This window comes from Lepidochelys kempii, chromosome 8 (genome assembly GCF_965140265.1).
Source record: "Lepidochelys kempii isolate rLepKem1 chromosome 8, rLepKem1.hap2, whole genome shotgun sequence".
Lineage (NCBI taxonomy): Eukaryota > Metazoa > Chordata > Testudines > Cheloniidae > Lepidochelys > Lepidochelys kempii.
This window is the reverse complement of record NC_133263.1, coordinates 105950855-105974984: the sequence shown is the minus strand read 5'-3', so window position 1 is coordinate 105974984 and position 24130 is coordinate 105950855. Positions and strand designations below refer to the sequence as shown.

Here is a 24130-nt window from a genome sequence, read left to right as displayed (position 1 = left end):
CCCTTCCTCGCTGTGTCGATCAAATATTTTCCTACCACTAACAGCTCAGGACAAACAGCAAAGCGGCCGAGCCCTCGCGGGCCTTCCTATTATCAAAGCGCAGAAGGGCCCCTTTGCTAATGTCTCATCAAAGCTCCCTGTTGTTTGGTTAATCTCCCTGCAGGTTCAGAGGGTCTGTTCTCTTCACCCCGGCCCCTGTCGTCTCCTGAATTCTGGGTGCCTAGAGATAATTCAGCTTGTTACGGGATGGGAATGGTAGCCTCACACAGACCGAGTCACAAGTTAACTCTAAGGATGTGCCCAGGTGCTCGGGATGTGGTGGGGCTGGGAACTGAACGCAACTCTCCTGAGGCCCAGCCTAGTGCCTTAACCTCACACCGGAATGCTCTTTGCTCCTGGATTATGAGTAAAGAGGAACCCCCAACTGGCCTTAAATAAGAACATAAGAATGGCCACACTGGGTCAAACCAAAGGTCCATCTAGCCCAGTATCCTGTCTTCCGACAGTGGCCAGTGCCAGGTGCCCCAGAGGGAATGAACAGAACAGGGAATCGCCCAGTGATCCATCCCCTCTCGCCCATTCCCAGCTCCTGGCAAACAGAGGCTAGGGACACCATCCCTGCCCATCCTGGCTAATCGCCATTGATGGGCCTTCTCTATCCCATTCATTATTTTGTATTTCTTGTGTTCGTCTCCTCTCTGAACTAACCAGTCCCTGTCTTTTCAGTCTCTCTGTGCTTCGAGTCATTCCCATCATCCATCCGAACCCCTATTTTCTGCTCTGTCCTGAGATGGGGAGACTAGAACTGAACAGGGTTCCAGAAAAGGTGGACTCCCTGGCTTGTGTAATGGTATGGGAACAGTCTCCACATTGTTCACCATCCCATCCCTTACTGCGGCCTAACGGTTTGCTCACTGTTCTTGACCAGTGTTGCACGTAGAGCAGCGGTCTTCACTGCGCTTTCCTCACTGGTGTGCAGGTCTTTCCCCCCAGATGCTGACAGTTCATTTAGAACCCAGCAATGCGCATTGCTTTGCATTCGCGGCTACTGGATTTCTCCTGCCATTGCCTTGCCTGTTTCTCTAGTTTGCCTAGGTTCCTCTGGAGTTCCCCTTCCCTTTCACCACGGTCTTCTCCCACCTGCCAGGACTGCAGGATCTGGCTAGTAATTTCCATGGGAAAGGAACTTGTTTTTACGTTTTATTGTTATTCATAATCCAGTAGCACCTCGTGGTCCCAGCTGCGACGGGGCCCCATGGTGGTCCGTTCTGTGCGTACGCATAGAGAGAGGCAGTCCCTGCTCTGAGGAGCTGACGGTCTAAGTAGAGAAGAGGGAAGGGAAGGATTATGGTCCCCATTTTATGCATGAGGAGTTGAGGTCCAGAACCATGCAGGGAGTCTGTGGCAGAGATGGAAACTGACTCAGGAGACCTGGGTTCTCAGCCCAGTACCTTACCACAAGACCACACTGCAGCTTGTAGAGTCCAGGCTGTGACTGTCACCCAGAGGTGGATGGTTTTATTTGTCTCGATACCGACAGGCCCTGGGCTTTATGAATCAGCTGCTGCAGCTCTGGGCCAGCTACCCCCCTCCCCTTGGCATTCCAGGTATGATCTCCCCATCCTGCCCAAGCGGTGACCCCTCCCCCCACGCCCAGGTTAAATAGAATGGCTGACTTTGGAGGTGATTAGTAATAAAATTTTAACAAGCATCCCTAGGAGCGTCTTTCTGTCACTTTTACGAGGCCATTTACGGCAGGGAGATATAGGAGCGCCTTCCATCTCCCCCTCACAGGAGGGGCCGAGGCACGGGAGTGGAGTGTGGGGAGGCCAGGGGCTGCGGAGAGGTGGCTGAGGAAATACCCTTTGCAACAGGATGGGCTACTCCTCTTTGCCCTGATCTCGCTGGTTTGTTCAGTCACTTGTTTGGCTCCTTCCTGAGCCGCGGCCTGCCAGAGCACTTCCTGTGTGTTAGTGTGGCTCATCCGGTGAGATGGGGCACCTAAGCAATTGGCCCGTCTATGGCACGCTCTGAAGGAACCCAGCGAGGATAACGCGGTCTCCCCTCGGTTTCCAGCAATGCCCCAGATTGCTGCCATCTAATGCACTCGCCCTGTCTCTGCTGCCCGTCCGCTTTCTGTATCTCACTGCGGGTGGGCAGTGCCAAGGGAGCAGTCGCTGTCACGCAAGTGACGTGTGTTCGCACCGTACTGCCGGCTTTGGGTTGCAAAGGCTGCAAGATACATTTTTGACTTGGATTTCATTGCAGTGCAAAACAGGGATATTTCCATGGACCTTTGCTTTTTCCAACACCTAAATTTTGGGCCAAAATTTGCCCCAACACAATCTCACTCTAAAAAAAAAAATTCAGAAAACCAAAACCCCATAAAATCTTACATCCCCTCCTGGCTTTCTGCGCGTCTGGGTGTGCACCGAGGGCAGTGTTCTTGGTTACTGCAGAGTGAGTCTGGAGGAACTCCATTGACTCTGATCGTGTCAGTGGAGCGCAAGTGAGAACAGAATTTAGTCCCAGGTGAGCAATATACATGAAAGCTACAATACCTCTTTCAGGAGCTGGAATAAGTTATAAAGAATAAACCATCATGTTTCCTCTGTGATTACACATCCAAGCCCCATTCCTATTTGAATAACCTTCACTGTACCAGGGCTGTGCTCTGCTGTAATGCTGCATCTGTGAACATTTGCATTTGAAAACACTTCTGCCTTTGATTTTAACCCAGCTGGACTCTTTAGGAAAAGACCCAAATCCAGACAGTTTCTGTGTTGAACATCAGTGATAGTCCCCCAAAAGCACAACACTTCCAGTGCAATTCCAGAGCAGAGCCAGAGCCTCACCGCTGGAAATAGAGCTGGTTTGTGTGAACGCAAGCCCTTGGGAGAGATTTCTCTGGCTTCCTCGGTTCAAGCAGATCTGGTTGTTATTTGTTATGGTAGTGTGTGGTGGCCCCAACAAAGACCAGAGTCCCACTCTGTGAGGTACGGTACTAACGTAGCAACAGACAGCGCATGCCCCACTAGATAGACAAAGTGGGAGGAGAAGTAATTTGCTCAAGGTCTCACAGCAGATCAGCGGTGGAACCAGGTTTCCTGTCCGTGTGGTCCCATGGCCTAGCCACTGGACCACATTGCCCCTCAAATGCTCTACCAATCTCCTTTTGGGTGGTATTTCTGTTTCCTGTCCCAGCCCAGGGCATGTGGAATCAAACAGGAGAAGTTTACCAAGGCTTTTAGTAAAGTTTGGGTGTAGTTTTGGGTGGAAGTTGGTGCTGGTTCCCCTTCTTTGGTTGAGTTTTATTTAAACTCCCCTTCCCTCCACCCCAAAAAAAGCCCTTAGAACAATAAAAGCAGAAAAAACCAAAGCAAAACTGGACTGATGAGTGTCTGCTTTGTAGCTTATTGGGAGCAGTTCACCACCCCAGTAACAGTAATCTTATTTAAGGTTCACATAGTGCGTTTCATCTTCAGCGCACGGTCCAGACACTAAGCCTGTGAGACAGGTATTAGTACCTCCATTTTACAGATGGGGAAACGAATGCACGGAAAGGCTGGGACTTTCTCAAGGTCACAGTGGGAGCTGAGAAGGGAGCCAGAATTACAACTCGCTACCATCCAAATCTGTGCTGAGACTATGGGTCTCTGCTTCTCTCTCTATGTAACGCACAGATCCCAGTCTGCAGTGACCGGACTGGATGCACAGGAGAGCCGAGGGACATTTCTTGACTGAAAAATGTGATTTCATCATAAATTGACAGTTTTGGCAGGAAAACATCAATTTCAACTAAATATTTTGATTTTCCAGTTGGGAGAAGAGAAATGAATAATTTGGTTTTGTCGTGTTGAATTGTTTCCTTTCGAACAAAAATGCTGACATTTTCCATTTTGACATTTCTGATTAGAAATATTTCAGAAATTTTTGTTTTGCAGACATTGTCCCTATTGTGACCTTTTATACCAATTCAGAGGAGAAAGCACTTCTGAAATGTCGACATTTTGCATAGAAGGAAAACTGTTTTTTTCTAACACCTCGAATAAGCCTGTCTCAAGTCACTGATCCTCTGACCATTCCAAGCCGTGGGGTGAAGCAGCAAGCGGAACAAGCAGGAGATGCTGAAAGCTGCTTGGGATAGAGTGGGATGTCAGGTCACAGAGAGGTACCGGTGCTGGTCACAGCCCTGGGGCCGGGTGGATCGTCTGCCCCCTGTCCCACCCAGTTCCCTGCTCTTCCTTTTGTTTCCTGTCGTAGTGTGGTGCCCCACTGCAGGGGCTGTGGGGTGGGTGTTCTCTTTCTGCCTGGACTGGATTAGACATCAGTCCTGTCCATGGGAACAGGAGCAGGACCATGTTTCTGTCTGTTATCTCAGCAGTCTGCTCTACTGGGACTAGTGGGCTATTTGACACACACGTCCCATGCTGGGCTGGGGCACGTATCTGGGCAGTGTAAATACATTCCCTTCCCTCCACCCTGCTGCCCTGTCCCGGGATCACCGTGCATTTCCGTGCACCATTCCTTGCAGTGGGAATGTCTGCCCGTCTCACGTGGGGCAACCAGGCCACTAGAATCACCATAGTGCCAGAGTTTTGCTGGGAGGCCTTGGTGGCGGAAGCAGACAGGAAGCTTGGGGTGCTGAGCTTGGGAAGCTGGCAAGGGAGCCTGGGTGTGCGGGAAGCCCTGCTTGGAAGGCAAGCAGAGGGCAGAGGCCCCCCACGTGCTGGGGGATGCATAGAGTGGACCTGCTAGGTGGGGACAGAGCCTGCTCCAGGAGGAGGTCAAAAAGGCAAAGTTTCCTGGGAGGTGAATTATCAGTGGGAGCAATATTGGCAGGTCAAGCACCTCAGCGCTGGGGTAATAGGGTTAAGGTGCCGAGCCTGGGAGAGGCCCGGGCGAGGAGTGCAGCATTAAACCGATGAGCACAGCTTAATCTGCCCCGAGCAAGGGCAGCGGGGTCTTTAATATTGTGTCAGGCTCGCAGGGCCGCAGTGGCGGGTTATCCTTCACGGCAGCTAATGCCACCGGGCTAACTGAATTAGCCCCTCCTTCAATGGGGTGAGCATGGGGTTGCCGGGAGGCCGATCGTGCCTCGCAGCTGCAGGGAGAGCAAGTGATAGCCTGGAAATTCAATCAGGTGAGGAGGCTGCCGCGGTCCCCAAAGACACAGATGTTCCCATCGGCAGGATGCTCCGTGTGCTGGCAGTGGGGCGGGGAGGGGGGAGCCAGGATGGGAACCAGAGGGGAGTGTTTCTCTTGCTCCCCCAATGGGGAGAGCGCCCACTGTTAGCCCACCGCTCTGTTATACCTCGCTCAGAGGGTGTTGGTCGGCCTTTAAAGCGCCATAAACAACCCTTCCCTGTCTCCTGCCAATAACATTCCCCCAACCTGCCGGCTGCCCCTCTCAGAGTGCTTGATACCAGTGGCCTGCCCTGCGTGGCTGCATATTTATATCGCATTAGTCACCGTGATATGCGATCACCCACACTGTACATCTACGGAAAGCGACTTGCCCAAGGCCACACACTGTATCTGTAGCAATGTTGCGGATGTAGCCCGGGTGTCCTGGCTCACAGTGCCCCCTGCTCTAATCACAGGACCCTCCTCTCCTCCCAGTTCAGAGCTCAGTAGTCCTGATGCCAAGGCCCACTTGCTCAAACCACTAGACATCACTGCCTTCCTAGAGCTGGGAATAGACTCCAGGAGTCCCTGACGCCCATCCAGTCTCCTTCCAGTTCCAGTGTTTCCACCTGAGCGAGCAGTGGGTAATAATGGTTATGAATAGCTTAGTACTGGTTATTAATGAGAGCTCCTACTTACAGGGATAGACACTTCTCCCCTGCCACCCCCACCCCTAGGAAATCTCTCCAACATACAGCTGGTGTCTCCAGAAGTTTTGTTATTATCATTAGTTTCTTTTTTATTACAGTAATTCTGTGTCCTCCTCGACACGCCTGAAACTAAACCCTTTCCAAACAATAGCCGTGGTGAACCTCCGTGGCAAGCAGACCCCCCAAAGCAGGGTACTTCAGAGGTGGGCCCAGGAATGCAGTCTAGTGAGCAGGGTGCTGGGTTCTATTCCTGGCTTCACTGGCTGGGTGACCTTCAGCAAATTGCTTCTCCTGCCTGTCCCTCATTATGGCCAGCTGCAGCTCTCCTTTGTAAGGTGCGATGTAGGATCTGGATATAGAATCATAGAATCATAGAATATCAGGGTTGGAAGGGACCCCAGGAGGTCATCTAGTCCAACCCCCTGCTCGAAGCAGGACCAATTCCCAGTTAAATCATCCCAGCCAGGGCTTTGTCAAGCCTGACCTTAAAAACCTCTAAGGAAGGAGATTCTACCACCTCCCTAGGTAACGCATTCCAGTGTTTCACCACCCTCTTAGTGAAAAAGTTTTTCCTAATATCCAATCTAAACGAGATATGATCGTTATCTCTGCATGGAGTAGCAAGGACGTGGCATGCATGGATGACACAACCGGTGCTACCTAGCCCATTTCCCAGTTGTCTAGGCCAGTGCAAAAATGACTTCCATTTTTCTCACCCATTATACAAGCAAACAAATCAATCCAGTCTAAAGACACAAGGAGTGATATGTCACCCTCCAGAGGTTACTTTGGTGTCTCATTTTGAATTGCATCATTTTTTAAACCAAGTTAGAACACAACTCCTAGTTAATACATAATAATGTAAAGACCGAGGCTACTGTCTGTGTGCTGCTGCTTCCCCACAGGATGGAACCCACAGCTACTCAGATGTGTGTCATGGGCCGTATACTGCTCACATCTAGCGGGGAGAGTTTCCTTTAGTTCAAGTGGAAAGGGGCCTTAGCTTTTGGACCACGAGGGTGGGCGTTCTTTCCCTGCTGTGAAGAAGTGTAAAATGTTCAGCACAGAGACGTTCAGGTGCACCGTAACAGACACCGTGTAAGAACCCTAAAATCCCAGCTGGCTGCAGGTTTGTCAGCAGAGTGATAATGGTCTGCACCGAGAGGGGAAGGGACTTGCCCAAGGTCACTCTGTGAGCCATTAGCAGCCTACAGTAGAATCCAGGAGGCCCGACTCAAGCCTGTGATGCCTATGCTGTGTCCCCTCCTACGTGTCCTCTCTCCTCTCATGGTGAAGCAGCTCCGTATTTGGGGAGGAAATGGCAGGATTCTGCTCTGTTTTAGGGGGCTGGGACAAGTGTTTAAAATGCCACCACCACCATCGGTTTTCCAAGGCCAGTGACCCTGCTGGGCTCAGGAGAAAGGGATGGTCGGGGGGGCTGACGGGCACAGTTGCTCTTGTGAAGTGCTGCAGTGGGCCAGGCACCTTTCCCCCGACACTCCCACCCCTGGGGTCTCAAAACCCTTTTTCAGATCAGGCCTGGCTAAGCACATGCAAAGGAATGAGCTGCACAAGGCCACGTGCTTTGAGGGAGTCCCCTTCCAGCCCCAGCCTACAACCCCTCTAGCCTCCCGAGTGCCAAACACCCTGATCCCAAACCCTGCTCGCCCACCTTGCACATCCACCTGGGCCCCCAAGCATACAGATGCCAGCCACAGCCCCTCTCTCTCCTCCCCTGCCTTCTCTCCGGTCCCCCACCTCCTTCCACGGTGTGTGTCTCCCCCTCCCCCCAGGCTTCCATGCGGTTATAAATGGAGGCTCTGGCTGCCTTTAAATAGTCATATCTATCAGGCGAGCTCACGTCGGCCATAAATTTTACAGTAATGATGATTTTCTAAATGGGCCGACTGGAGCTATTTCCGCTTCAGCCTCCAGTTACTGCACACACGTGTCATTCCCCCCTCCCCTCCCTGCGTCTCCCTCTCCCCCATGGGGCCCAGAGGCCCATTTGTTGTCCCCCTAATTGTCATTTCTCCTGCATGCTCTTGGGCAGGGGCTGGAAGTGGAAGTGACCTTGTCTCCTGATCAGCTTCGTGCTGGGGCTCCCGCCCTCCCGGTGTTCCTGACGTACAGGATCAAGGCAAGGAGGTGGTTTCGGCATGAGTTGGGTGTGTGTACGGGGAACAGGGACAAACCAGGTTGCTCCAAATAGGGCAGAGGGGACTGGCTACAGAGACACAGCCATCTGGATGTCATTACTGCCAGTTGTCCCCTCCCACCCCAGTCGTGTGAAACAGGCCTGGTGTGTGAAAGCTATAATTACGGGTAATCCCTTCTCACTGTGCATGGTTTGAATTTGGCACAACAGGAATGTGAAAGGGAGAAGGGGAAATATTGACCAGACCCTCGGAGGGGCCAACATCTGCATCAGTCATGAGTGCACATCTGGCACCCGTGCTGGGATTGGAAGCCCAGCGCTGGTGTGTTGGAAGCTCCCACAGTGAGTGGAGATGGAAAAGACCATTGGCGCCCCAAGTGTAACCATCTCCCATAAGGTCCCCTAGAGGGGACGTTGGGCTGACACCACACTTGTTCTTCCTTTGGCCTGACCCTGCCCAGATGAGCTGAAAAACGCAGCCCTTGGTTTGCTTGGAGGCCAGGCCTCCTGTTTGCATCACAGTGCGCCAGGATAGCATAGCAGCGTGAAAGCATCACATCATGGCACTTTCGGAGCCACAGGGTGATGGGGCAGTGTGGGCTAGAGCTTAGAGGTGCCAGAGGTTAGGAGTTGGGAGTCCTGGGTTCTGTTCCCAACTCTGCTGCCGACGCACCGTGTGACCTTGAGCCAGACATGTGGCTTCTTTGTGCCTCAGTGTCCCCATCTGTAAAATGGGGTGGATAATGCTCCTCCCCCCCCCATCCCCCTGCGTGCAAAATGCTTTGAGATCCTCTGTGTAAGTGCAGGGTCTGATTTACCCTTTCAGCAAGAGGAGTGATGTGATCAGACTCCTGATATGAACCAGCGCCGGTGTCGTGCCGCACAGCTCTCTAATGAGGTGTTCCGCAGCGTATGTCTGGAGCTAGAGGGCTGATCTCTGCCGGCAGGTGCAGGTGGGAGCAGGGCATACAGGGCGTGTCCTTCAGTCAGTTTCTGTGGCTGCTATGGGGCAATCCCAGGACCAGTGAGCTGTTCACAGCAGTCGCTTCTTTGAGGCTTTCCCGCAAAGTCTGAGTACAGTCAGGTCCCATTGGCCTCTGAGGGAAACTGGGGCTTTGGGCTCCTGGTAGGATCAGGCCCTTGAATAAAGAGAGACGAGATAAACCTGGAGGCAGGTGAATCCTGCATGGGCCCAGACCAAAGCCCTCTTTGCATATAGCCTGGGGGGGGAGAGAATCCCAGTAAGGATGGAGAAGATCCATTCAGATGAGACCTGCTCCTGCTTGTTCTCTTTGGCCTCCTCTAATGGGGAAGCAGGTGGGTCCGGTTGGATGGGCTTTGAAAGGTGCTTACGTGCTGGAAGCAGAGAGAATGGGTTTGGGAGGCTGGCTGATTCAGGGGACTGGCAGCGGGCTTCAGACCTTTCAGTAGCGAGTGGAAGCTGTTAAATCTGGCGGCTGCTTAGAGACCCCACGTGTGAAATTAGTTTGATCACGCTCAGTCTGGTTCATAGTGGGACAGGCGTCCACAGCACAGCGGGAATTAACAGGGTCCCCATCTAGACTTATCCCACCCTCCTCACCAGAGTATCTGAGCATCTCTCCGTCATGCACGAAACGACGTGACTAATATCTGTCACCTGTGGTTCGTTCTTTCTCTCATTCTGCCCCCGAGGGGAGAATTGTGTGTGCAGTGGGGTGCTCTGTTTTGGTAGGGTTGTTTTAATTAGTGTGATTAATGGTGTTATTTATGTACTTGCTGCTGTGCTGGGTTTATATTGGCAAAGGTGAGGTCAAAGAAGGTTTGGATGCTGAGAGGCCATGAAGACTGAGTGCCCCTCTCTGCCTAAACGGGGATCGTCCCAGGGCAGGGCAGGAGCTCACATATGGCACACCATGGGGGAAACTGCACCTGTCTGAACATCAGTCTGTGGGTCAGTGACTAGTGCAGGTCTAGGGAAGGTTAAGCAGTGACCTGATCACAGTCTAGAAGTACCTATGTGGAGAAGAGATTTCTGATAGCAGAGGGTTCTTTAATCTAGCCGAAAAAGGGAGAGCGTGATCTCATGGCTGGAAGCGGAAGCTAGACAAATTCGGACTAGAAACGGCACAATTTTTTACCAGTGAGAGTCATTAACCATGGGAACAAATTACCCAAGGGTGTGATGGATGCGCCATCACTGACAGGCTTTAAATCAAGACTGGCTGTCTCTTCCTAAAAGCTCTGCTCCAGCCCAGACGCCAGTTCTGGACTCAGGGCAGTAATCACTGGGGCAGTCCTCCAGCCTGTGTTACACAGGCACAGACTAGAGAGCACAATGGTCCCTTCTGGCCTTGCCATCTGTGGATCCGCATCTCTGGCTTCTTTCACCAGCGCTGGGAAATCTAATGGGACTTTTTAAAAAAAGCAAAGTGCAGAGAAATCCCCTAAAAATGGGTAAAAGGATGAACCAGAAAATCTAAGAGGAGAGCTCTGTGCAGGGACAGCCCTGCTCCCAAGAGAGCCCAGAGGCCATCTGCGGCAGGGCCCCGACCCCGGCTTTGCCTGCTGGGTTTCTCCCAGGCTAAAGTCACAGAGTGTGTCCAGCCACCCCAGCTTGTCTGCAGTAACAAAGTGACACCCAGATGCCTTGCTCAGAGGAAGAGGGAGGGGCTTGGACGGATCCACTAGGAATGGGGGGCACATCACTGCATGGCACGTGGTGGGGAACTGTGAGAGGGGTTTTAAGAGTCAGTCACCACCACCAGTGCCTGGGACCTCTTGTTCGTTGTCTTGTTCTAGGCGTTTGCTTCTGCTCTGTTCCCCTGCCTGCTCATTGTGTGTATGGCAACTGGATACTGGAGGGGGATGCAGGAGTCGGGGGGTAGATCCGGGTGCGGGGTGGATAGACGAGATGGCTAGAAATCATGCATAGATTCCAAAGGGGAGCTCTGTTTTCATCTCCTACAAACTCTGCTTCCTCAGCCTCGGAGGTTGGTCTCCTCTTGGACTGGAACTGAGCCGGAGAAGCTCTGGCCAGTCAAAGCTCCGAGGTGATGGATCCTGCTCTGGCTCTGGGACAGGACATGATGGAAAAGACACATTTATGTCCTAGCTAAACATCCAGTGGACATTCTTTGGGTAGCAGTGTAAGCTCAGAGCGCTCACCGCCTTGTCCCTTCCAACACGCTCCCCGACTCCCTGGGTGTGTACTTTGCCCAGCTGAGGAGCTGTGTGTTTAATTTGGGGGTGATTGTTGTGAATTTTAATGGTAGCTGCTGCTTCTGCTTCTCTTTCCTAGATTTTATAGTGGACCTCACTGCTGCTTCAACTCACTCTCCCTCTCTTCCAGTTGTGGGACCCCCCACCAACACTGCTGTTACCCCTCAATCCTGCCCCACATCCCTCCCAGCTGATCCAGCATTGAGCTACTCAGACACACAGCTCTGCCAGCGCCCCTCAATCCCGACCTGCAGCCCCCCTGCTATTCCGGCCCTGGGATTCCTTACCGCTGTAGCAATAATGCCTTTATCCTGTCACAGGGCTGTTATCTTTTAAAGATCTTCCCCATACCCAGTTCAGAGGAAGAATTATGTCCTATTAATAGTACCCTGATTTTGTATGGCAATATCACTTTATAAACATTAAATAGACAGGACCACTTTCCTGAAGTGCAGCTACCTCTGGGGTGGAATATGGAAGCTGTTTAACAGCACACCGTAACGCTGTGTAACGCAGCACACCGTAAAGAATATTGTTGCTCTTTAAACCTGTAGGGGAAATGTAGGCGGGGAGACAGTGATATGCTGAGTTGGAATTTAGCCAGGATGCTGGTGTTGCAAAAGGATCTTTAGTGTGCACTGGCCATCAGGGATCTTTGTTTTGCATCTCAGTCAAAAGCCAGCACAGCACCCCTACCGAGGAGGGGTCCAGTAACCACTGGGAAGCAAGAGTGCCCCTGTTCAATCATCCACACCCCTTCCTGCAACAGTGATCACCCAGCTATGCCATAAACAGGCCTCAGCCTGTGTAGCAAGAGACCAAATGCCGTCACTTCCCAAGGCCGCGAGCCTCATGGGTAAGCCCAGGGGTTTCTGAGCACTGTGAAGGTGTCACAGACATTGTCTCTCTTCTAATCAATTTTCCTGATGATTTATTTCTTGTTTTTTAATTGATATGGGGCAGGTCTAAGGCAGGCTGCCAGCGGCACCAGCCAAAGCCTCTCCAAGGTGTCTCTGGAGCCAGAGCCCTAATGCTCAGGGCACGGCGTGTAATGAACTCTCCAAGGACTCGGCTCGTGCTCTGTATTAGCTGAAGAAGCGTCTGGCCCAGCTGTTAACTGTCCCATTTAACATCATAAATTATTAACCTAATTTTGAGGAGGGTCGGTGACGGATCCTGCTGGTCTCGTCAGCCATCGTGCAGCCTCCGCCTCTGGGCACGGGCGGATTCCGCAGCAATGCCTCGGGTGGAGCAGCTCCAGGGGGTCCGTGCAGCTGCTCGGTGGTCAAGGGGTCACCATACCCCAGCCTCTGGCCTGTTTTATGGGTACCCCGAGCAGCACGTGAGGTCAGGGGAAGCTGATTACATACCTGCCCTGTGCGTTTCCTCCCTTCTTTCCCCCCACTTCTTTCTTTGATCGTGAGCTCAAATTTGTTTTCAGTTTGAACCGCCATCTCGCTAACCATGAGGGCAGGGGGCCAAGCAAAGCCAGGGTCTGGTGGCAGTGGCTCCCCAGTGGATACAGGGTCCCCATGGGCAACACTGGGCCTGGGGCAATGCAGCAGGAGCATCCCTTTCCAAATAAACCTCTGCTCCCGGGCTCGCGGCCGCCACTCCCATACCGAGCTGGCAGTGGATACTCTTCCCACTTATCCCTCTGATATTGGCTGCTGCTCCCACCTGCCCCTCTGCGTTCATATGGGCCTGGGGTAGGTGCTCCCCAGTTACATGTTCATTGGGCTGCCCTGTTTTGCTGCTGTCTTCCAAATGGACAAGAGCATTTGACCCTTAAAAGTCTTGGCCATTAATGTGATATATTGTTATACACCGGCTAGTGGGTGTGGCAGTCCTGACCCTACAGGATGCAGTCAGAACCACTCAGCTGTGTGTCATAGACCCTCTGATGCTTAGAATTTATGAGGATTCTCCTTTAGCTCAAGTGGCAAGAGTTTGTGGGTTGGGAGCAGGAGGGGCTGGGGCTGTTCCCGGTCTTTCTGAGTCAGGTGTTTTCTGTGAAATTTCAAGTAAAATGAAAACATTTAGTTTTGGTTAAAATTTTTCACTGATTTTTTTGATTTTTCAGCAAATTGAAATGAAATGAAAAAGAACCACTTTGTGTGTTGTGTCGTTTCCTCCCCTTCACACACACCCCCCACCATGCACATACTTTCGTCTTCCTTTCCGAAAGAAAAAAGGGAGGGACAACTGAAGAATCAAACCAAAATAAGCATTTTGAATGGAAATGGAATGAAAAATTTTGAAAAACTTTGTTTGGTCAAAAAATAGAAAAATCTCAGCAGAAACTGATTGATTGATTTACCTGCGATGTTTGTTTCCCTCTAACAGGTATTTATCACTGAAAAAATATAGAGAGAAATCTGTTTTGACCAGCTGTGCTATCGAGTCCTGAATGGCCTTGGGGTGCTGCCTAGTGATAGCCCCATTGTGTCAGAGGGAGTGAATTCCTGTAGCCTCTGCCTCCCAGGGCACATCTGCACACAACAGCTGGGAGCGCACATCCCCACGCAGGTAGACAGACATGCTAGCTCTGCTTGAGGAAGCATGCTAGAAATCTCAGCGTGGCCGCGGCATAGGCGGTGGCTTGGACTAGCCACCAAGTGCAAACCCGCCTGACCTCTGGGTGTGCACTAAGAGCTGCCACGCTGCCCCACTCTAGTGTGGGTCTGCCCGCCTGCTCTAGGAATCACGCTGCCAGCTGCTGTGTAGACACATCCCTCAGCTCATGCGCGGTCTGAGTGGAGCCCAAAAGAGTAAGGAAAGGCTCAAGGCCCTTTTCCCCTGCGTTTCACCTTCTTCCCCCCAGGTTACCATAGCAGAGGGAGATTGCTCAGTGTCTCCATGCAGTATCCAGGCTAGGGTAGGATAGAGCCCTAGCCTTTACCGCTGAATTTCCCAGGCCCCCTGGCTTGAAGCTGCACCTGGAGAGTGCTCAATGGCCAAGGTCAGAGGGGCTGGCTGTATTTCTGGTGGCTTTAAAGAATCAGAAGAGCAAAGAAACAGCTTCCCCACCCTACCCAGCTGGGCTAGGGAAGACAGAGAGGTGTCATGCAGACCGTGCCCCAAAAGCAGGAACCTGTACCCCCAAACAGACCTGTCAACAGAACCCCATCTGTGCTAGCCCAAGAGGCCAAACTCCAGCCTGCCGCAAACAGTTGAATGACCCCCCTCTACTCCAAAGAGAAAGGGGTGATGGGAGCTCACTGTTACCAAGCCCCAGCTGATTCCAACCCCTGAGGGCTCGATTCTGCCCTCTCTTACTCACCACGAGTGCTACCGTACTCCCATTGATTTCAACGAGACTTACTCACAGTGGACGGTGAGCAGAATCAGGCCTTGTCTGAAGAACTAAACCCACAGGATACAAATATAGGACCCAATCCTTTACTCAGTAGGTACTCAGGCCCATGAAAGTCAGGGGGAGTTTTGCCTGAGTAAGGACCCTGGGGCGTGAGCCACAGGGAGCAAAGTGTGAATGTCAGGAAAAGCCCTCCATTTGCCGTGTGCCTAGAGACAGTGAGGAGTGCAATGAATAGAAGGGGCAGTGGATTTTGTTCTTCACACCCAGACAACGCACAAACCTGCTGCGTGCCCATAACACAGCACTCAGCCTACACAGGTGTAAAATCCTCTGCACGGCAATAAAACACTCACATCTAGTCTATATATTTTGTAATCCCTTTAAAGGTTTTTTTTCTTTAAACCCCTTGCCCCAGCTCCCTCCCACTCTCCCCCCAAAAATTATTATAAAGAATTATTGCCATGAGTATGTCTTTCCCAGTGAAAGGAGAAAATCGCCTCATTCATAATTTATCCCCTCAATTACTATTAATAAAGAAATATTTCAGCAGAAAATGGCCTGGGAAAATTACACGTAACATTGCATTAACATTCTATTTGAACATTTTCATCACATTTGTTATAGAGTTAATAAGAGGGATATGCTCCCCTGACTTCTTCATGAAATTATGGGCTGCCTATGAGAGTTTAATCTTTTAGACTTTATATAATATATTCACTTTACTAATTGAGCTATCCAAGGAGCAGTTAGGGATGTTCTTAAACGTGGAAGACAAAGTAATCAGGGCCATGACTTCCTGACTGGAGGATCCGCTTCCGGAGATGCGGAGCCACCCGTGTGAATTACACACACATGGGTGTTTACATGCTGAAACACCTCTCGCTTACCTCTTCTTCTTACAGCTCAAATTCATCAGCACCACCACAGCCATCACCATCACCATCATCACAGGCTGATCTGCTGCCCTCTCTTTTGGGAGATGCCAGGTGGGGAGCTGGACTGGGCGGGGTGCTCTCTGTTCTTCTGATCTCCCTGATCAGCTATTGTTTGCGACTTTGGGCGTCTTTGTCTGAGATTTAGGGCTGGCCATGCTCTGCAGTGTTGAAGAGCTTCCAGGCAACCCCGGATGCCAGAGTATCTGAAATGTGTGTTGGGTCAAAGAGAACAGGCAGGGGAGATATGAATGGAGAGTGATAGCACATTCACCAGCTCCTTGTGGGAGGGTGTTTCTGAATGTGATTTGCATGCACCTGGAACACCATGTTGACCCTCCTTTTGGACTATCTCCTTGTCTCAAAGGAGCCGAGCCCCAAGACAGCTTAGGTGGGGAAGAAGCGGAAGCCCTGGGAAGGCTAAAGAAAGCTACTTGGGAGTGGGATTGGTTCAGGAGAGGGGAACTTGGAAAGGCAGAATGAAAACATTTGTTATTACAACTCACTGGGCCTTGGATTCTGATTGCAAAAGCTACTGTAATTTGTACTTAGAAGTTGTAACAAGAACAGCGTCTCTCAAGAGCGTTAAACAAAGGAATGTGTGTGAATAGAATGCATAAGGCACAGAGTGTGTATATAAACTGCGTGTATACACATCTCTATGTAGCATATACACACTTCCCACTCCTACGGTGTAATAATTCTTTCCCCTGCCCCAGCCAGCAACCTCAAACAATGAACCTTGCCTCGCCCTGCATTGCAGCCCTTTTACAAATGGGGAAACTGAGGCACAGAGACTTAAGTAACCTGCCAGAGTAGAACACAGCCCTTTGTCTTCCAGCCCTCCCTTTCCATGAGACCCTCCTTCCTTTCCATAGCTACATGCACACCCTCCGTGTGGGATATCAGGCCAAGGGACTGATCCAAAGCTCATAGGAGGCGGTGGGAGGCTGTCCATGGACTATAACAGACTTCACTTCCTGGCCCACACCAAGTGGAGGATGCCAGGTCCTACTGCGTCATCTGAACAGGAGGAGGGTTGTTTGCAGCCCGTGCGTGGGTGCAGAGGGTCCACCATCGCCGAGCAATGGCCAGCTGCCCTGGCTGAGAGAGAGCACAGGACCCAGCTGCCTCAGTCGGAGCTGCTCCCTTCGGAGTGTCCTCGGCAGCACTAGGGGGTGAGCCGGGGGCAGAGACCGGGAAGTGGCACTCAGCTGTTGCCAGCGGCAGCCTGGCTCGGAGTACGCTGGGATGCTGATTGCAGGTGTGTGAGAGCAGAAGCTGCCAGGAGGTCCAGCCAAGGAGAATCCTGCTCTCCCATTCGCTAGCATTGCAGAAGCCATTAAAAGGTGTTGTGGATCATGTGGCAAAGGCCACTGCAGAGGGAACCAAAGGGTCAATGAGAAGATTTTTTTTTTTTTGCACGTCTGAATTCGTTAGCTGGAATTCATGAGCCAACCAGTCAGACCCTCTGGAAAGGCCCATCTGCGCAGGAGAGAGCCAGGCGACAGCAGAATGGGCTGCCCTGCCTGGCCTGCCCTGCAAGGTGGCCACATGAGCTGACAGCCAAGGGACCTTGCACCTCTCTTTGATCCCCTCCAGACAGCCCCGGGCTGGCTACATCCCAGCTTCAGATGGGAAATGGCCTGGCATGAGAGTGAGAAAGTGGGAATGGGCTAAAATCCCCTCGACCCACCCCTCCAAGCCTCCTGCCTCCCGCCGCTTTGATGTGTGCTCAGGAGGAACTAAAGCAAGCAGGCGTTGCTGAGCTTGGCAGCTTAATCCCCTCCCATGTAACTTCTGTGCGTCAGGACACGCGGGACCCAGTAAACATCCAGCAGCCTCTGGCAGAGCCCGTGCAGGGCTGGCTCCTTAGCTAGCTGCTTGTCTCCCCCTGCCCCTTTTCTGTGGAGGAGCCGGAGGCAGGCAGGCAGTATGGGCCTCCTGGGAGCCCCCTGGCCCCCTGGGGTTAGCATCTGGATGCTGGTCCATCGCAGGGGAGGTGGCTGCCACAGGAAGGGCCCAATGGAGCCATAAAACTGGGAGATCAAGGCTACATGCCGGGATTTCCCTTCCCCCAGGACATGTCAGGGTCATGGGGACAGGTACAGACCATCTGGATCCTTAGCCCGTCACTGGCTCTGCCGTGTGTCCTAGGGGCTAGTGACTTCAGGGTGCCTCTTGCTGACCATAGACCTTATGGCAGGGGATTCCTGGCAAACCAACAGTTTGCACCCATTTTTCTGCCCCAGATGAGAGGAGCCTCAGGTGGCCGGGGACTTTCCCAGCAAAGGGCAGCAGGGCCCCTCTTTATCTTACACCTTCACACCTGTTAATTGACCGTCCTTGTGCACTCTCATCCTTCTGCCTGCCGGATAGGTAACTGGCGTCCGTTTACTGTGTACCTGAGAAGATCACAGGGTTGGCACAAGTTGGTCTCCCCGTAGCACCCACAATCTGCCAGATGCTTTCCAGAGAGAGAAGGCGGCCAAGTCTGTGCCCCTTACAATCTAGAAATGACAAAGCAGAGAGGTGGAGGGTAGGGGAAAGAGGAACAGCAGGAAGCAGACCGACTGGGGATTAGCTACATCCTGGCAAGACTTCAAGTGTGCGCACAGGCGATCCCAGATCACCCTACAGCCACCCCTCTCCGCAGGGGATTGAATGGGCCGTGGCAGCACCCACCGTTGGGTGGCTCAGCCAGGCAATTGGGGAGGCTCATTTGGCAGAGCACTGCGTTGTGCAGGCAGAGAGGCCTTCCAGGGCAGTCTGCTTGCAACGTGTCACACGCAGAGAGCAGAATTTGATACAGAACTAAAAAGGTAAAGACAGAAAAATTAAGGCTGGAATGCGCCAACCTCACTTAAGAACAGGACACCTGGGTCCCTTCCGCAGGTCAGTTTAGCTGCCGTTGCTTGGACAGCATCTGCTATTCACATAGCCAGCCAACTTCCCTCTGTGTCTCGGACTCCCTTTGAAAGCCCATCAGCATTCCATTTCTGCCTGTCCCTCCACCCGTCCTGGGACATCAGAGCCAGAACCGGGGGCTGAACTGACGGCAACGCCTGTGGTTGGTTCTGGGCAGGATGGACCACACTGTAAACAGGACAAGGCTTGTAAACAGCACTCCAGCTGGGATCAATTTAGCCTGTTGGGGTTGCAGACCCGGCGCGGCAGGACACGGTGTCAGGGCATTGTCGAGGGGAGAGGGGAGAAAGAAGCTGAATAAACAAACACAGCTTGTCCCTTTTTCTCTTCTTTTTTTCGTCCCAGTGTTGTTATTTCAGCCGGACAATTGCTTTGCAGATCGAGGGAACAAGCTGGCTCCCAGTGCCGCCCTTTCGTATTGTGTTTTCTCATGGGAATTTGTCCTTGCATATGTGTGCATGTGTCTTTGTGTATGTGTATAGACAGAAAATAGTCTATATAAATATATTTCTACTGGGGAGGAGTATATTTACTTTCTTAAAACCCAAGTGAGGCAAAATATGTTGGATTTTGCTACTGTGGAAGATTCTGCTTTTCCTGAGCGTGTGCAGCACACAATAATGCTCGTGAATGCACGTGCTTATTAATGCATGCATACAGTTTACACTCAGTGCGTGTTTCTGCATTCTGCACTCTGCATGTGCATCTCTTAAGGACAGGGAAACATTATGGAGTTGGAACGCTTTGCAAGGCTTTCCAGCTCATTTGGGGCACACAGAGAGGGGAAAGCGAGTTTCCTAAAGTCTGAGGCAGAACTAGGAAAAGAACCCACGAATCCTGACTCCCAGCCCTGTGCTCTAACCACAAGATCATCCTTGGTCGCAAGAGTAAAATGCATCAAGAGTTTGGGTAAATTCTGCTTTGCTAGGACCCTGGTCTGCGCTGAAGGCTGTACGTTAGAGGCTTCCTAATTTTCATGTCTTAATTTTATTTTTCCCACATTTCTCCCTCTTCTCTCTCTCTCTCTCACTGACTCACACACACACACACACAAACCTCTGTTGGAAAAACGATTTTAATACCCATGGCACATTGTCCGGGTGTGATATAAAATCCAATGGCATGTGGCATTTGGAAAAGGTCACTTCTCCCATCAGGATTCATTATCCTGCTTCAGCCCAGGAAGCCACCGGGTTACCCCCTCCTCCCCAGACCCCTTGCCCCCTCCCATGAGGCATTTGGAGAGCTGAGAGAGGGGATGAAGAGGCTTCGTGGGTAGGGCTGGAAGTTGAGCAGTGTCAGCGGGGTCCCTGCAGCTCCAGAAGCACAGGCTGCTGCTTCTCCAGGTAACAGGGATCTCCCTCTGTTGGCCATAGTAGCAGGTCCTGTATCCTCTCTGTGGAGCAGCCACTAGAGGGTGATGTTACGCACCTTGCTTATCATTTCCGCTCAGGTAGTGCCAGGGCCTCAGGCAGGGATGGGGTGGTAATGGCTGGGCCGTGTTCCGATTGAAAGGTGACAAGTGCTGGACCCATCTCCCACTCCAGGTCAGCAGTTCCAGGGGAACACTGCCTCTTCGTGTTGAGTTCACAGGCAGATCCGACTGCCCTCCAGTGGGTGATGTCAAATCTGGTTCCCTTTGTTTGACCCTTTGACCGCACTCCTGTCCCTGTTGTTCATTAGTTGTCCCCTGTAATTATTTGGTTTTCCAGGTCCTGTGGACCCCCCTCCTAGGCTGGGGGGGATCCTTTCGCAGTGGGCGGGCTTCACCCGCCCACTTCCTGGATCCAATACGAGTGGGTGATGTCAGCGCTATTTAGCTGTACCTACAAAGCGACAGATGGTCCTGGAGCCGGGTGGGAGTTCCGAGAGCTCTCATCCCAGCCCTGCCTCTGGAGTCCTCCTCACCTCCCTGGGCCTTAGCTTCCTTCTCTGTACGGACAGCTCATGTCGGGAGCGTGGCTGTGTAAATGTCTGAGCATTATCCCCGGGGTGGGGGCGGGTTATGGAGCTTTGATCCGAGCCCCCCCCCGCCCGTGTGATTTGCAGTCTCTGTTCCTCGCCGCGCAGTGCCCTGCCTCGGCATGGACACAGAACGAAAATGCACCTCTTCCCTGTTTCACTTGTTTTATTTTTCATTGCGCTGGTTTTGAAGCGTCCCTTCAGCTCGCAGCTCATGACGTTGGGCTGATCCTCCGGTGAGCTCTGCTGCCTGGAGAGAGTGGAGAGGAGAAACCTGTGGAAGCCCAGCTCCTCCACGGCTACCTTCCCTCGCATGGCCTGCCCGGTGAACTCCTCTTAGCACTTGGGCCGTCGACTTGGGGGGCGTTCAGAGTCCTCTAGGGCTCATCCCTATTCTGGGTGGGGGACCCAGAGTGCAATGCAGAATACACCAGGCTTTCACTTCTGCAGAGCTGCGGTTGAACTGAGCTGTGGTTGCAGTGAGTTTGATTAGTCTCAACCGAGCTCCTCAGAGAGATTTGTCCACACAAGTGAGCATCCCGGGCAGATGAGCGAGCTTCAGGGTGGGGGAAAGGTGCAGGTCGGGATTGAGAGGCAGTGGCAAAGCAGTGTGTGTGGTACTCAGGGCTGGGATAGCAGGGGGCTCTGGGTAAGGACTGAGAGCCATCAGCAGAGCAGGGAAACCTAAAGCAAGAATAGTGGGGGGATGCTGCAGGTCAGGATCGAGATTCCTTAGCAGAGGGGTGGGGCAATACGTGCCTAGCACCTGCTTGTTTGCCTAGCTCTTGCCTTTCCTTCTGTTCTGTTCCGGTTCCCATACAATGCCCATCATTGTGCCTATCCCTCCAGCTAGTCCCTGCACTGCCCTTCCCAAACCGTTCCCAGGAAATCGCTGTGGATCACAGTCTAAAGCTGCCTTCAGGTCACACACATGGGGCAGCTAGGCAAATCAGCCTGCTTTGTGAGGCCTCTGGAGATGGTGACTTCAGGCACCTGTTTGAAGCCTGGGGGAGGGTGGAGTGGGGGTACATTTTCCTAGTGGATCATATCATCCAGAGCTGAGGTGGGGAATTTCGCTTACATACTGCTGGGGATTCCTCGCCATTACCGTGTGTCCTCCTGACAGGTCACCTTATGGGTGTGCCACAGGAGCTTGGCCTCAGGAGTCCTGGGTTCTCCTCCCAGCTCTGATACAAACTGCCTGGGTGAGTATGGGCCCTGCCCCTCTTTGGGCCTCGGTTTCCCCACCTGTAGATGGGTGAGTTGTGAGAAGGAATGTTTGTGCAGTGCATTGAAGATGCAAAGCCCCAGGGGTTTACTGGAAGGGCAAAGTCTGATAGAGGAGCGTGTCTTTCTCAGGGGGAAGGAGCAGAGGAGTGACTGTTCCCGGGGAGCAGAGAATCTGATGGTTTTTGCGGAGGGGAGAGGAATTTGATGCCTGCTGCAAGATGACTTAGTGTGCAAAGGGTGATGGTAAACGGAGCCCCTTCCTGCCATATAAACACCAGTGAGTTATGGGTACCCCAGCCTCTAATTATGCAGTCAGCCCCAAATAGCTCTGTCTAACGAGGCTGACAGACTAATATCTCAAGAGCCCTTAATGCGTTATCATCTCTCGCTGTATGACCTCATATTTATAACTGCTCTGGTGGGAGGTTGAGAAACGTCCTTTTCTCCCCCCCACCCCCCTCCGAGCAGGGGCTCTTCAGCCTCTTCTGTTCAGATCAGGAGGAGAGAGGAGATATCTCCCCATCCATCACCAGTAGAGTTCGCGCAATTAGATGATTAAAGACATTTTTTATAATATTTGGAAGAGGCTTTGAAACATTTCTCAGGGAGCGTGATTAATGCCTGCTTAACCCTTCCCTGGCCTGGCTGGAGAGCCCGCCTCGGCGGAGACCCAGAGCAGCAATGGGCGCAGGCAGCTGCCGCCGGCGGCTACACACAGCTCTGTTCCTCTTCGTTCCAGCTGGCAGTTGCAAAGCCCCAGGCCCAGATCCCTGACAAGGTGTGATTCATGGGCCCAGGGCACCTGCAGGAAGCACAGACCCCATGGCAGTTCCTAACCCAACTGGGACTTCGTGGTTTCTGAGGCTTCAACGGCTCAAGGGCTCAGGAAGTGAGCCCCCCGAGGCTGTTATGCAAGAGGCTTGACACACAGGGTCACACACATGCCGCACTCCTGCTGCCACGCATGGTCATGCTTCCAGTTCCATGCCACACACTAAGCAGGGCCCAGCACACACAGAAATGGATGGAGATGAGGGTTCTGAGGGTCTGACGCCATGGGGTCTGCGGTCCCTTAGCCCAACAGGGAGAGAAACACCGGCCTAACCCCACGCTTCTGCTCTCCTCCGAGTTTCATTAGATCTGTGTCTACCTGTCTCTCACCACCCATCTCTCCGCCGACCCAGCTCTCTGATGACATTGCTGAAGTGCCTGTCGCTGGGACATCTCTTTAATCGTGGAAGGATTTGCACAGAGATTTTCACAGGCACAAATGCTGTGGGCCCCTGTGAAGGTCAATGGGATTTGTGCATTGGGGAAACTCCCCCTTCATGTGTAGTTTCCCAGAAGTCCCATATGTGCAGGTGTCACTGGCTCCCGGGTAAGCACAGTTAATAGCTAGGGAACCCTTTCACTCCTTTTCAAAATAGCTGATGTGGATTGTTAATTATTCCAACATGGAAGTGGCAATTTCTCCTTGAATTTGGGAACTAAACCCTCCTGCTCCAGTCACAGTTGCAATATTTCATAATCTCAATTTCTTGTCAATTGATTGCCAGATAGAAGCGACAGCCAAAGAGGGCCACAGGCGTCTGCGACCACCACCCACCGTATGGTTTTAACTCTGCCCCTCTGTAAGTTTTCATTATTTTATTCTTCTTCTTGTTGTTGTTATTTAGACAAACTTGAAAAAAGTAAGAAAGAAAGAGACACTTCCTGGTCGTACTTCCGTTAATAAATAGCTTACAAGAGGTTAATAATGATTAATAGATGTTTTAATTAATGGTTAATCTATCGTTAGAGAGTCCAAGAGGTCACAGGTTTATTATAATCATAGCTTATCACTCACTATGGCACCTCCATATGCTTACAGCCATGTAGAACACATGCTACTCCCATCTGTAACATGCCTGTAATATGCTTTATTAACCCTTTGTAAACTACTTATAAAGGGAACCATAGTTAAAGCACGATCAAAATCCTAATATGTCTGGAGTCAAAGAACCCTACAAAATGGCTGGGCAGGAGTTTGTTATTAGTTTAAACATTGTCTTAGTTGACTGGTAGAGAAGAGAAACAGAAAGAGACCAAACTAAAAATGCATCTGAATAGTGTTCTCTGTTACCAAGTGCAAGGACAGACACAGACGGATTCATCACAGCACTTCTGTTCATTTGATAGTATCCAAATCCTCTTGAATCCTGGGAATTCCTGCAGCATCTAAGCACTCCTCCGCCATCAAGGAACAGAGCGTGGACGCCCCCCCCCGCCCCACCCCAGCCCCCGCCTTGAGACCAGGCAGGAAGACAGCCCCATTTCATGGGTGGAGCACAGCCGGAGAGGTGACTTGGTTTGCCCCAGGTCATGCGTGGCATCTGTAGCAGCACCAGGAACAGAGCCCAGCTCTCCTGTGACCCAAGCTAGCACCAGAGCCATGACCCACCCTTTGTGCCCAGAATGCTGGCTTCCTCGTTTTATTTCCCTTCTCTGCACTTTCCCCTTGGAGCACTAAAGATGAGTCCCTTGGCCTACCCCTGCCCGCTCCCCATGGAACGCCACCTTTCTC

General features: G+C 51.9%; 1 protein-coding gene across 1 annotated transcript in view; it reads left to right on the top strand.

Moving 5' to 3' along the window:
* The window catches only part of RNF220 (ring finger protein 220), a 330305-nt gene that overhangs the window by 112931 nt on the left and 193244 nt on the right, over nucleotides 1-24130 (top strand). The window contains exon 3 of the mRNA XM_073357946.1: nucleotides 23124-23198. Coding sequence (XP_073214047.1) covers nucleotides 23124-23198 — 75 coding nt within the window. The remainder of the gene's footprint in view (nucleotides 1-23123; nucleotides 23199-24130) is intronic.